A 13,958-nucleotide genomic window follows, 5' to 3' on the forward strand; every position below is an offset into this window, starting at 1 on the left:
TCCCAACTTACATCATCACAGCCTGTGATTAACTAATTATAAAAGCGCTTGCAGACACAGGCAGCGCGAGCGGAGCCCCTCTTCCAGGTGACATTCATCATCGTCTCATTCTCTAGCGCTCCCTGCTCCACCAAGAAGCAATTAAGCTTTTACCGGCTTTTGCTGGAAGGTACCGCAGCAGCCAGCGCTCAGTCTCTATTATCTTTCATCATGTTTGATGCCATCTGGTAGACACAAAACTGATTAAGATTAGTGTTCAATGAGAGCAAAGCAGCAATTACCTATTTATCAACTCTGGGAGTGGCAAAGAATCCATTGCTCACTAAAGATTATTGCTATATATGGCGGGCGCTTTCTTCTCCCCAGGCCGGTCCCTGGTAGACCTCAGGCTATCACTTCACGCTCTCCAACTGCCTCTGAAAATAGCCTTCTCTGCTTAGGAGTCCCTGTTTTTGACAGTCGTATAGAGTGTAATTTATAATCTAAAACGGAGTTCGTGTGGCGTTTATTAAAATTAGTTAGCAAAGATCTTTTATCTTTTTGACAGACTAATCAAAGATTAAATGCTCGGTTATTTTCTTCACAGAATTAGCTACATTCTTCGTCCTAAATGCACGCTTTCCTCTCCTCTGGGGGGAGGGACCTAAGACAAAGGTGCTGAAAGGAATGTTTTCCCCTGCCCTGGAGAGGGTGTGAGGGCGAAGCTAATAGCTAAGTGGTTTCAGTCACCTAACGTGGCTGCCTCCCTCCTGCAGCCAAAACTCCCTGGCTGGCTTGCTTTACCGCAGCCATAAATAGGAATCATTGATGCACATACAGTAAAACTAGAAAAAAAAATAGAAGTTGGCCGGGTACCAGCTTAGGACTGGGATGGGGAGACGCTGCTCAGTTTCTGACTTGAAAACTGGAATCACATCTTAAACATTTCATTGTTAAAAGTCAGCAGTGGTTCTGAAAAAGCATGGGATAAAACCCGACTCGCTGAACATAGTGGACAATGAGGACTACTGACAACTCAAGAACAATGGCAATGGGTTTCTGATCCTACTGCACGTACTGGCTTTGTGGGAGCCTAGGCAGTTTGGATGCTCACCTTACTAGACCTGGACGGAGGTGGGTCGTCCTTGGACTTCCCACAGGGCAGGGAACCCTGATTGCTCTTTGGTCTGAATGGGGAGGGGGACTTCACCAGGGAAGGGGGAGGGAAATGGGAGGCGGTGGCAGAGAGGAGGCAGAAATCTTTAATAAATAATTAATTTAAAAAAAAGTCAGCAGTGTTCTATCTGTGTTCCTTTCAAAATATAGAAGATCAGACAGGGGACACCCAGATAAAAACAACAACAACAAAAAAAAAAACCTTACATAGACAAAAATAGCAGAGGGCTAGATTTTAAAGTTTTTTTCTAACCCAGTGGTGGTGGTGCACGCCCTTAATTCCAGCACTCGGGAGGCAGAGGCAGGCGGATCTCTGTGAGTTTGAGGCCAGCCTGATCTACACAGTGAGTCAGTGAGTTCCAGGACAGCCAGAGCTGTTACAGAGAGAAACCTTGTCTTGAAAAACACCAACGAACAAAAAAAAAAAAAAAAAAAAAAAAAAAAAACCCAAAAACCCAAACACAAAAGTTCTTCTTCTAAAACTGCTAATACAAATCTAAACTTACTACATCTTACTGAGGGGTCTGTGTCAGGGGAGGTGACATGTCACAATGTGTGTGGTAGTCAGAGGACAACTCTTTAAAAACAATTTGTTTATCACATATACAGTGTTCTGCTCGTATGCCTGCAGGCCAGAAGAAGGCATCAGATCTCATGACAGATGGTTGTGAGCCACCCACCATGTGGTTGCTGGGAATTGAACTCAGGACCTCCAGCCCCAGAAGAAAACACTTAAAAGTTGGTTTTCTCCTATGATGTGGGTCCTGGGATTGAACTCAGGTCGACAGGCTTGGTGGCAAGTGTCTTTACCAAGCCATCTCACTGGCCCCAAATTGAAATTTTCTTTAATGAAACTTAAAAGTGTATCTATTAATCTATTAGGGGCTGGAGAAAGGCTCAGCTGTTAAGAGCACTGGTTCCTCTTCCTGAGGACCAGGGTTCAAGTCCCAGCAACCACATGACTCACAACCATCCAGTCCTAGGGAGTCTGACTCCCTCTTCTGACCACTGCAGGTACTATAAATGTGTGGTACACAGACATATATGCAGGCAAAACACATAAAAATAATAATCTTTTAAAGTTTTAAGTGGATCTATTGGTCCTGTGCTGAGGAAACATCAACATATACAATATAAAGATGATTCTGAAATGGTCATATTCCTAGAAATTACTTTTATGAAGTTATAATTTAAACACTATTTGGTGAAAATTTGATAATTTGCCTGGAGGCAAATTCAGTTCATAAATTCTGATAAAGCCAAAGCCTCGTTAGTTCCAGGTTTCTAATGAGCCTCTTTTAAAGGGAGAGTCTGTCTCGCCTGAGTAATATAGAGTTGGCGGGTGTAAAGGGCAAAGCTTCGTGTTTGGAATATACTGTCGGAACTGGGTGAAGTTATTACAGTCAAGTAGGCTTCTGTCTGTAAGAAAGTGGCTTCTCACCCATACCCCAAACAGGAAGACACTGCTTCCAGTGGCAAGACATGCATCGTGCCCGAAGCAACTCAAGTCCTCCCAGGGAGAGACACTGTCAGGTGGGTCCGTGGGAGAAGCCATACTGGGGTCTGAGTGTGGGCTAAAGTTCTAGAACAGTATGTCCCACAAATTTAAGTGCCCAGCAGAGAGTTCCCAGGGAACTGCTTTCTGCTAGTTGTCTTTTAAAGAGATCAAATGCGCTGTTTGTGTTCTGTCCTCCTGCGGGGGGCTTCACATGGTGTTGATTAGCAAGTGTCCCCATGGGGTCCTGTGCTGAGCCCCTCGGTCCTCATATCAGACTTTCTTTATTAGCTCCCCTGTAGTTAGTGCTCTCCCAGCTTCCTTCTCCGGTTCACGGCCTACAAGCAAATACAGCGTCATGCTTCTTCCTTATCCCACAGGATACAGTTGTGGTTAACAGACCTCCAGTGTGACTCCAGGGATACTGGCTGGAGAACTCTTGTCAACGCAGTTATTCTCTGATCAGCCATAGACCTTGGCTGGGACGTGTACCAAAAGTTATATCAGGATGAATAATTTGCAGTTTTGTAAATCATGGGTTATCCACATTTTGATTGCAGAATCCAGATGTGAATCATGTTTTATTCCCATTGGTCGGAGGACCTCAGAGCTTGGCACAGTGAAATCTAGCAACCAGCGTAATGCAATCATGTGGATGGCTTTTCTGTATTAATGGCTAGAGAGACAAAGGTCTGGCGTCAAGGTTAAACCCTTAGTAAATAATTTCCAATTTTTTTTTTTTTGTTTTTCGAGACAGGGTTTCTCTGTAGTTTTGGAGCCTGTCCTGGAACTAGCTCTTGTAGACCAGGCTGGTCTCGAACTCACAGAGATCCACCTGCCTCTGCCTCCCGAGTGCTGGGATTAAAGGCGTGCGCCACCACCGCCCGGCAATAATTTCCAATTTAATTGCTATATGAAGGAGCTGGAGAGATGGCTCAGTGGTTAAGGGCGATGACTGCTCTTCCAGAGGTCCTGAGTTCGGTTCCCAGCAACCACATGGTGGTTCACAACCATCTGTAATGAGATCTGGTGCCCTCTTCTGGCCTGCAAGCATATATGCAGGCAGAATATGGTATACACAATAAATAAATAAATATTAAAAAAAAAAAAAAAGAAAAAAAAGAAAAAAAAAAAAGAAAATAATTGCTATATGAATAGGGGAATTTTGTCTTTCCTGCTGAAATATAGTATCAAAATAGTCACAGGTAGTCATTATTGCATTCCCTTATAGGTATATTGTGTACATGTGCATACATCTATATGTCTGACAGCAATTAATGAACAAAGGAAGCCATGAGTTTGGGAGATAGTATGTATGTGTATATGGGAGGATTTGCGGGGAGGAAAGGGAAAGAGAAATTGATATAATTATAGTCTCAAAAAAATCAAAAAAATGAAGAAAACTTTTCTGTGGTGAGATTAAAGATGATCTCTGAGAGCCACACATGGCGGCTCATGTCTGTAATCCCAGCATTCAGGAGGCTAAGGGAGGAGGATCCTGAGTTTGAACCTGGACTACATACTGAGTTCCTGCCCAGCCTGGACTACATACCGAGTTTCTAGGCTACATAGCAAGTCCTTGTCTCAGAAAAGATTTTAAATGGGTCTTTATTTATTTATTCATTTATTATATATATATATGTATTTGTACATTATGGTTTTACACTTCTGCCTTAATCTAGTACATTCTTTAATTTTAAGATTTGTCTTATTCCTAGCCCTCGTGGTAGCTGTTCTGCGCTTCATCCAGCTGAAACCAAAGGTTTTAAACCCATGGCTGAATATCAGTGGATTGGTGGCGCTGTGTCTGGCTTCCTTTGGAATGACCTTGCTTGGTAACTTCCAGGTACTTCCTTTGGCTTTTTCGCTTCCTCTCATGCTGGTAAGATTTTCCACTTCTAAGTTCTTGCAGCCTAGGGTACCGGCTCCGTGTGACCCGTAGAATTCTGCGTGAACTCAGAAACAAACACTTTGCACTTTGATTCCACATCCGTTATCCCCAGGGTCGCCACGCCTGTTCCCGTCAGACGCGTGAGTGCTAACTGCTGATGCAGATGACATGACGACCGGGGAGTTATCTTAGAGCAGCCGTGAATCTCCTAAAAGGATGTCTTTACAGAGTGTTTCACGCTCTTCTTCATCATAAATCGTATCCCAGTACGCTCTTCTAGAAAATTACTAAGATCACTGCCTCTTGATAATTAAACACTGACTATCCGTCTTGGATGAAAGCACACACATCGGAATAACAAGTGTCTATGAGAGTTGAGAGGGACAGCCCAGAACCTCTCCAGAATCCCTGGTCCATCCTCCTAGAACTCAGAAGCCCAGGAGCACACCCGGAAGAGTGGTTTGCTTTGCCAATACCTCATCTTCCTCTTGTTCTGAACAGCTTCATCTATTTCGATAGTTGGATGATTTCCCTGCCTCTGTTCACTGCACACTGTGGTCCACCCTTCCCTGCTACAAACTTCCCATGAGCAAACAAAGAGATAGGTCCGACCCTCCCCCATCTGCCGAATGAACCCCAAATGCCACAGGCACTCCAGACCCTCTGCATTCTAGTGAAGGCTTAGTCGTGCTCTTACCAAAACACACTCGTGGCTTTTCTACGTCTCTCTCTAACCCTCGCTCTTGCTGATTCATGAAACCAGGACCGTCTATTCCTCACGACTTCACCTTGGCACACGGTAGCAAACATGTTTTGCATTGTGAGTTGTTTGGCATTTCCATTCCAGATCAAGCTGGATAGCCCGAAAGCTGCGTCCTTAGAGCGTACTGCCTAGGATGATGACTCAGCAAGAGCATGTCCACTGAGATTGCTGCTGAGATCATGGTGGTGGGCATCCTGCGCTGCCTGCCTGGGCTGCGCATGTAGGCACAGCTGAAAGTAAATCCCGTCCGCTGCACCAGGGCTCTGAGCGCTGAGGAATAGGAAGTACATGCTTCCCCCTAAAGTCCTAGGAGAATCCCAGAAGTGGGTGGTCTTTGGAGAATGACCAAATGTAAAGCTATAAATGGTAACACTCGATATGAAGACCCGGAGTGTCCTGTCCGTGAGTGCGATAATCAGCCCCCTGGAGGATGGGATGAGAATCGCTTCCATCGCTGCCCCTCTTTATTAATTTATAAAAGTTTGAACCCTATGACTACGGTATTACCTATCTTAAAAGCAGGTAAAATGTTGATGATAAATGAAATGGGTTGCATTTGATATGAGAGATTGAGTCCCTGGATGTGAAATTTAGCTTGAGAAGTCATTGTTTTATTTATTTATTTTTATTTTTTAAATATTTATTTATTATGTATACAATATTCTGTCTGTGTATCTGCCTGCAGGCCAGAAGAGGGTGCCAGATCTCATTACAGATGGTTGTGAGCCACCATGTGGTTGCTGGGAATTGAACTCAGGACCTTGGGAAGAGCAGCCAGTGCTCTTAACCTCTGAGCCATCTCTCCAGCCCAAGAAGTCATTGTTTTAAATAAAATTTGAAAATATACCTTTTGAATTATGAGAAAGTGTCTTCCTAGCAGTGGATGGGGGCTGCAACCAAAAACAACAGAAAAGTTATAAGGGAAAGTGTATTGATTTGATACAGCACTACAGCAACACGGCCACCCACCTGTCTCTTCAGCAGGTCTCACTTTTGTGTGTGCGCAGTTAAAATGCAGATGATTTCAGAAGGAGTTTTTAGTGATAGGCGCCTTTTATAAAACAGCTAGGTAATGACTCGGGGAATATTCACAGTTCTCACAACTAACTGCAATAGCAAGAGCCTCCGTCTTCCAACTCTGCGGAAGCCATGAGTGTGGCTCTTCAGACCCAGTTCTTCATGGCCTGGGACTCTGGCTGACACTCAGAGCTTTTGCAGTTTTCTTTATAGGAAAACAAGACCCAGGGAATTCCTATCAACAGCGAGTAGGTTGAGTTCCACGGACAGGCCAGTTGTCCCCAGGGGTATCACGGTGTGCCCATCAAATCTTCCCGTGCCAGAACTGGCGATTCTCAGTAAGCACACAGCAGCATCCCAAGCTTCCTTCCCTCAGCTCGGAACACTGCGTCTGGGGTGTGTGCCCATAGAAACTTGACATTTCCCTTTTCATGTAATTTCCTGCTCTTTCATTTCCTTTCCTTAAAATCTTTTTCTGGCAAACAAATTCAGGAAATAGATCCCTGACTCTTGCAGGGTTTTCTAAACAAATGTTTTTAAGTTCCGGGAAAACTGTTTCTTTGCCCCCTCTGTAGATTTTCGCCATTTGAGAGTAGACCCAAGGAGTCAGTGGAGATGAAAAGGTGTAGTTTCTCGCTGTCTTCCCTCATCTTTCCGCTATACTTTTCGTCCGTCCACACAGTTTCAGAATGAGTCTCCACATAGCTCCTCTGTTCCCTAGCTCACAAACGATGAAGAAATCCATAATGTGGGGACGTCCCTGACCTTTGGGTTTGGCACACTGACCTGCTGGATCCAGGCCGCCTTGACACTCAAGGTCAACATCAAGAATGAAGGCCGGAGAGTTGGGATTCCTCGAGTTGTTCTGTCGGCTGTGATCACGCTCTGTGTAGTCCTGTGTATCCTTTGAGGGCTCATTGCCAGGGACAGTAGGACTCAGGTAAGTTTTATATGATGAAGACGAGATTATGACCCTTCCTGGGGTGTGGGAAAACTGTCAGATCAAAGAGAATCAGACCGAAATGCCCTAATGAAGCCATCACTTTAAAAATGAATAGCCAGGAGCTAAAGACGTGGCTCAGTGGTCAAGAACACTTGCTGCTCTTGCAGACAGTGGGACTTTGATTCCCAGCACCCGCATGGTGGCTCACAACTATCTGTAACTCCAGGTAGAGAGGATCCAACATTCTTTTCTAGCCTCCTCAGGTACTGGGCACACTAGGGGTGCACATACATACTTGTAAGTGTTTTAAGGATGAATAAAGAAAAACGAATAGATACGGTGGACTATAGACGTAATCCCAGAATCTGGGAGGTAAAGGCAAGAGAATTGGGAGGTTAAAATATCATCCTTGGCTACATAGTGAGTTCAAGACCACATTGGACTACATCAAACCCTGTCTCAAAAATAAAAGTAAGTTAAAATTAATTTTAAAAAACATTAAGATCAGATTTTTAAGCCAAAGAGAGACAAAGAACTAAAACTAAGGCAGATTCTGGTGTCTGAAGATTACTTTGGCCTATGGGAAAAGTGTCTTAATTCTGTCTCTAGTCATATAATATTCCATTTATGAAACCATGGCACAGAAAGTCCAAAAAACGTGTACTGGGTTTTTTTGTCATCTTAAAAAAAAATTCATCTATGACTTTAACTCCTATTAGAGTTGGGGCATTTACTAGCCTTAACATGAATGTCAAAAGACATGTCTGTATGTTTCAGGATTATGAATGTTCCTGGAGAACAGTTTCAGGGACTAGACCACCTACAGTGAGTGGTTTTCTTGAATAAGTATGTGAGGCTTTGAACTGATGTTCATTTCCTTTTCTTCTCTTGGAGTTTGAACCAATGGAGAACAGACAAAGAAGAGCTGGGTGAAAACCAGCTTTTACTCCTAGTAAACCAGGGAAGAATGGCTCAGACTCCATCCACACCCTATAGTCCACTCACCTGCTCATAACAAGCAGAAGGGAAAGGCCTTACTCCCTTAAAGCCCAGACAAGTCCCAAAGAGCCTGCTAGCTGGCGTGGGGCTCAATGACACCACAGGAACCTGGTCCGGGAGAAGTTGCCAGTTCCCACCTGTGCTGGTCACTTCTCTGTTGCTGTGATAAAATGCCCTGACCAGGAGCAGCTTAGAAGATGACAGGGTTTGTTAGCTTACGGAGTCTGAGGGTTACGGTCCATCATGGCGGGAAAAGCATGGCCACAGACAGGAAAAGCATGATGGTTGGAGCAGGAAGCTGGCTGCTCACGTCTTCATCCACACACAAGAAACAAAGAGAGAACAGAAGCGGGCAATGCTGTAGCTCCCCAAAGCCTGCACTCAGCAACATACTTCCTGCAGCAAGTCTCCGTCTCCTGAGGGCTCCATAAGCTTCCCAAACAGAGCCACCAACTGGGGATGGAGTTCTCCAATACAAGAGCCTAGGGTTGGCATTTCTCATTCCAGCCACCACCCCACCCCACCGCACACGTCAGTCACCCAGTGCAGACAGCAGATGAAAAGCAAAATCAACCGATTTATACCTAGCAAATTGGGAAGAATGGCTCAGGCCTCATCTACACCCTGTAGCACCTGTGTTTACTCACACAGGCTCTCCTCAGAAACCGGAAGAGGGGGTCATGATTCTTAGGTGATCAAACACAGCTAACACTTGCACACCTCGGTTATAGTAGCCAGCAGTGTTTGTTGAGCATTTCCTGTGTCTAACCATCAGCCTAAGCACTTGGAATGTATTGATTGTTCTAATCATGGGTGGAGATTCAGGGGTGGGTTAATTTGTCCAGGATCACAAAGATTGTAGCGACCTGATAAAATATGATCAAATAAATCAAAGCCACCATCTCCCCAGCGAGCTATCACGGCCCTGGTAATATTTTCTACCCTCGGTTAGAATGTGCCCTGACTTGCAGTGACTCTCGGGCTGACAGCTAATGTTTCCGATCGTGTTGTAGCTAGTTATCTGGGTTTCCTGGGTCTAGGCTCAGTCAAGAGACCAAAGATGCCTGACACAGCTCCACCTGTCCTTTTACTCTCTTAAAGTCCCTGGAGAGTATAGGTCTGTAATTTAAAGATAGAGCACAGACATAAGTTCTCAGATATGTCTAGGGACGTATCTCATTTTTCTAAATGTTTTTGGTTCTCAGACTTTTCATAGCTAACTAGAATATGCTATGGACTTCCTGCTCTTTTCTCAGCTCCTAGGCTTCCACACACACAATCACATGTATGTGCATGCACACTTATGTATTGCATACATATATTTCTTTTCTATAGGTTTATATATTTTTAGGAATGGAACCACCATGATTTTTATTAGCATTTGTCATTCTTTTGCTTTTTAAAAGTTTTTCTATTTATTTTTTAATTGTGTGACTGTTTTGCCAACTTCTGTGTGTACCACGTTTGTGCCTGGTTCCCTCGAAGATCAGGAAGAGTCATCCCCTGGTACTAAAATTATGGATGGATCTGAGCCATCATGTGGGTGCTGGCTGAATATAATAATGAGCTTCGTGGAGCCCGAAAGATGACGCAGTGGTGAAGGCACTGGCTGCTCTTGCAGATGACCTGGGTCCAATTCCCAGAATGCATGTTGGTGGCTCACAACCATTCATAATTCCAGTTCCTGGGGCTACATCACCCTCTTCTGACCGTGACATGGTGCACATGTACCATGTAAGATGCATACTTCTTCACGTGTAAGATAAAATTAATCAATTTAATTTTAAAATTAAAAAAATTAGGCTTCATTATGGCATTTCGTGTATATATAATGTATTTTGGTCATATTAACCCCCTTTCTAGTCCTTTTGTCCCGTCCTGCTTTTGTGAACCTTTTTGTTTTGAGACAGGATGACCTCAAGTTCACTGTATAGATGTTATCCATGAACCTTGGGTTCTCCTGCCTCCAACCCCCCCCACCAAGTACTGGGGTTACAGGCACACACCACTCACAGTGTAGATGAGGTGACAAGAGCTGGGGTTACAGGCACACACCACTCATTGTGTAGATGAGGTGACAAGAGCTGGGGTTACAGGCACACACCACTCACTGTATAGATGAGGTGACAAGAGCTGGGGTTACAGGCACACACCACTCACAGTGTAGATGAGGTGACAAGAGCTGGGGTTACAGGCACACACCACTCATGGTGTAGATGAGGTGACAAGAGCTGGGGTTACAGGCATAACAACTCACTAAGCCTTTTTAAGCTGCTTCTCTTCATCTGGTCACACAGGTTTTAGCGTGTCACCAGGAATGAGACTAGCCTATACGGTACTGCCTAAAAGAAGAGCCGAGGGGGTCACGTTGTTAGCCTTGCAAAGCGGAGGCTGTTGTATGGAATAGCTGTGGTCTGCAATGCTCAGCAGGGCGGCAGTCTGTTTTATACTCACGTTTAATCAGGCGGGTGCAGAGTGGTTGAGGCATGGCCCAGGTGTTTGTGCAAACCCACCAATTCATACCTGAGTGAGAATGGCCTCAGGCAACCTGCCTACTTAGCCTCTAAAACTGTCAGTGATGATAGGATTGCTGGAGGGTTAGGGATTTTCTGTGAAGGCATCTAGAAATAAGCCCAGCTGTGCTAGCTTCGGCAGCACACAGACTAAAATTGGAACGATACAGAGATTAGCATGGCCCCTGCGCAAGGATGACACGCAAATTCGTGAAGCGTTCCATATTTTAATGTGGTACATTTACAATGGAGTACTACACAGCAGAAAAAAAATAATGACATCTTGAATTTTTCAGAAAAATGGATGAAGCTAGAAAACATTATTTTGAGTGAGGTAACCCAGACCCAGAGAGACAATTATCACATGTACTCACGCATAGGTGGTTTTTAAACATAAAGCAAAGAAAACCAGTCTACAAACCACAATCCCAGAGAATTTAGACAACAATGCAGACACTAAGAGAGACTTACATAGATCTAATCTACATGGGAAGTAGAAAGGAGAAAAAGGCAAGATCTCCTGAGTAAATTGGGACATGGGGACCTTGGGGGAGGTCTGAAGGGCAGAGGGGAGAGGCAGGGAGGGGAGCAGAGAAAAATGTAGAGCTCAATAAATATCAATAAAAAAGAAGAAGAAGCCCAGCACGGCATAGATCAATAACATTTAATAACGCATGCAAACACCAGCTCTCAGCTCCACCTGCCACGTTACTTTTGAGCGTGGCTCTGGCTACCAGCTTTGCCCGGGATGGGGAGAATGATGTCTGGTTACCTTCCTTGACGGCTGCTCCCCAGACTTCATCCTCATGGCCCAAGACATACACATGTTTGCAGCCCGGGTCCAGTGGGGCCTCGTTATGTGCTTCCTGACGTACTTCGGCACCCTGGCCGTGGAGTTCCGACACTACCGGTATGAGATCGTGTGCTCTGAGTACCAGGAGAATTTCCTGAGCTTCTCGGAGAGCCTGTCAGAAGCTTCTGAATATCAGACCGACCAGGTGTAACCCATCAGTTTGTCCTTGGGGGATGCGGTGGGTGTGACCACAGAGGAGGGGCCAGGAGGATACACTCCCAAGACTTTGACACATCACCTCATGACACGTTTCACACCTGCGGACACATATTCGTGGCCACATTTGCCGAAAGAGCTTTTCAGGGCGGGTTATTTCTTTCGTGAACAAGCACAAGCCCTGATGTGTGGAAATACACGCTGTCACACTGAAAAAAAAAATATGCACGACCGAGCCGGAAGCTTGTGCATGATTGCCTCCCGTCCCACCCTCCCAGTATGCCTTGCTCCTCTCATCTTCGTCACGTTTCGAACCTGGCATCTTCCTCCAGCAGAGGACGGCTGACCGGATGTACCATAAGAATGATGCCAACTCCCGAAGTCGCCTTCAGGTCCGAAGGGCCTGGAGTGAGCCTGGGCTCCGGAGTTGTGGACACCCGCGCAGCGTCTGTAGGGATGCACACCCCACTGAAGCTGTGACTGTGGCCTGAGGAAGGCGTGGGCAGAGCTTTGCCGCCAGGCTGACTTCACCACCGTTCAGCACTCGGCTTTGTGGATCCAGTGAAAGGAGCATGGATGCAGAGAACATGCGCGGGAGGGGCCCACCCCCGCCATTTGGACTTGGCTCACTCTGCCTGAGAAAGATCTCCAACTCTGAATGTTCGCAGGGATAGGCTGCGAGGCACGGGTACAGTCCAGAGGGCACAGTTTAGTTTTTGCTTCCACGCTGTGTCCTGCACAATTTTGGGTTTGTAGCCCGCCTTTTCTTTTTTTCTTTTTTTTAAATACAACCCTCATGGTGTCTGTAGGCCTCATGAACAAAGATGTGAACCAAAATCATGAACATTGTTTTGGTTTCAGTTTATGTTTGAAGCAAAAAAGGGGGAGAGGGGGAGAATTCTCAAAGGAGCACAAAGAAATCTGCACAGGGGTGGGGATGGGGGTGGTGAGGTATGAGGGTGCCTGTGAGCTTTAGGAAAGACAGAAGGTTGGAATTCTTGCTGCATATCCCAGCCAGTGGGGAGACTTTCACATAGACGTGTTGCCCAAATTTTATAGTTCAGGGTCTGAGGCCTTTTCAAATTTGGAATTTATAGAAGCTAATTAAAACATTGTCCTCCCCCAAACCACACTGGTACAAACAGAACCACAATGCTGAACACGGGTGTCTCGCCTACAAGTTCAGAAGTGATCTAGGATGAGACTTCAGGGTCATCCTAGATCCCTGTGCCAACAGTGTGCCAAATGCATAAGAGACACCACCATGACCCTGACCAAGTGCACTGTCTCCAGAAATCCCAAAATTCACAGGGCCTGGGATACCCCGGAATATAATGTGAAGAATTTTGTAAATTCAATCCAAAGCATAGCTTCCCACAGAGGGGCTCAAATGTTGGTTCACCTAAATCTGCAGCCCAAAGCACAGTGCCTGGCACACAGTAGGTCTGAGTAAGCGGCCACTGAATAGGTTGTTTCCGAGTGGAGGTAAGGCGTATCAAAGAGATTCGAAGCTGAGTGACTGGGAACGGAAGCCGTCTCAAGTGAGGAAGGAGAAGAGAAACAGGGCGAGACTCCCTCGGCAGTGAATGTGAGCCCCCTCCCCCAGCAGAGTGTTCTCATCGAAAAGGCAGTAAGTGTTCTTACTGTAAATAGTACAGGGTGACGTCTCAGTTTAAAACTGCTTTGGGCTTTCTTTTTCTTTCTTTTTTATATTTTAAAGATTTTTTATCAAAGAACAAACACGGTTTTATTTTAAACAGCTTTTGGTGACCCGCTCGTCTGATGTCTTAGGAGTATATGTAACTGCACATCTTAGCAGAATCTAGCAAAGTCTGGCGTTACTCACTGGGATCTGGCCACTAAATAAAGTTGTTTTTTGCAAAATTGTGACTTCCTTGTCTGTTCCGCTAACAGTTCTTCATGGGTGTGTGTCTCCATAGCCAGGTTGGCTGGTAATAGTATGCAGAACACTGTCTTTACGTCCGCTGTTATACTGTGAAGGATACAATTTGGGATCAGGCAAACGGAAGAGGTGCGTGAGGAAAGGAGGGCCAGGGGCTGCCTGCCCTCAGAGCATTCCACTCTCCTGGCTCCCCACAGTGTCCCTCAGCCTGGAAGCCATCTGCAGTTCATGGTTCAGGAGCAGGGAGGGCTGATAGGTCTCTATCCCCCA

The 13,958-nt window shown here is 45.4% G+C and overlaps 1 protein-coding gene and 1 non-coding gene across 7 annotated transcripts in view; both read left to right on the plus strand.

Annotated features, from left to right (window-relative positions):
* The window catches only part of Tmem150c (transmembrane protein 150C), a 69,011-nt gene extending 55,342 nt beyond the window's left edge, over positions 1-13,669 (plus strand). For all 6 annotated transcript variants that reach the window (XM_075942954.1, XM_075942953.1, XM_075942955.1 and 3 more), the window contains 3 exons: positions 4,369-4,496; positions 7,043-7,220; positions 11,572-13,669. In XM_075942954.1, the coding sequence (XP_075799069.1) occupies positions 4,369-4,496; positions 7,043-7,220; positions 11,572-11,780 (515 nt within the window). In that variant the 3' untranslated portion in view covers positions 11,781-13,669. The remainder of the gene's footprint in view (positions 1-4,368; positions 4,497-7,042; positions 7,221-11,571) is intronic.
* Positions 10,903-11,006, plus strand: LOC142833246 (U6 spliceosomal RNA). The gene has a single exon (XR_012907375.1). It is a non-coding gene; the product is annotated as a U6 spliceosomal RNA (small nuclear RNA).
* Positions 13,670-13,958: the final 289 nt, after the last annotated feature.

Source organism: Microtus pennsylvanicus, chromosome 12 (genome assembly GCF_037038515.1).
Source record: "Microtus pennsylvanicus isolate mMicPen1 chromosome 12, mMicPen1.hap1, whole genome shotgun sequence".
Classification (NCBI taxonomy): Eukaryota; Metazoa; Chordata; class Mammalia; order Rodentia; family Cricetidae; genus Microtus; species Microtus pennsylvanicus.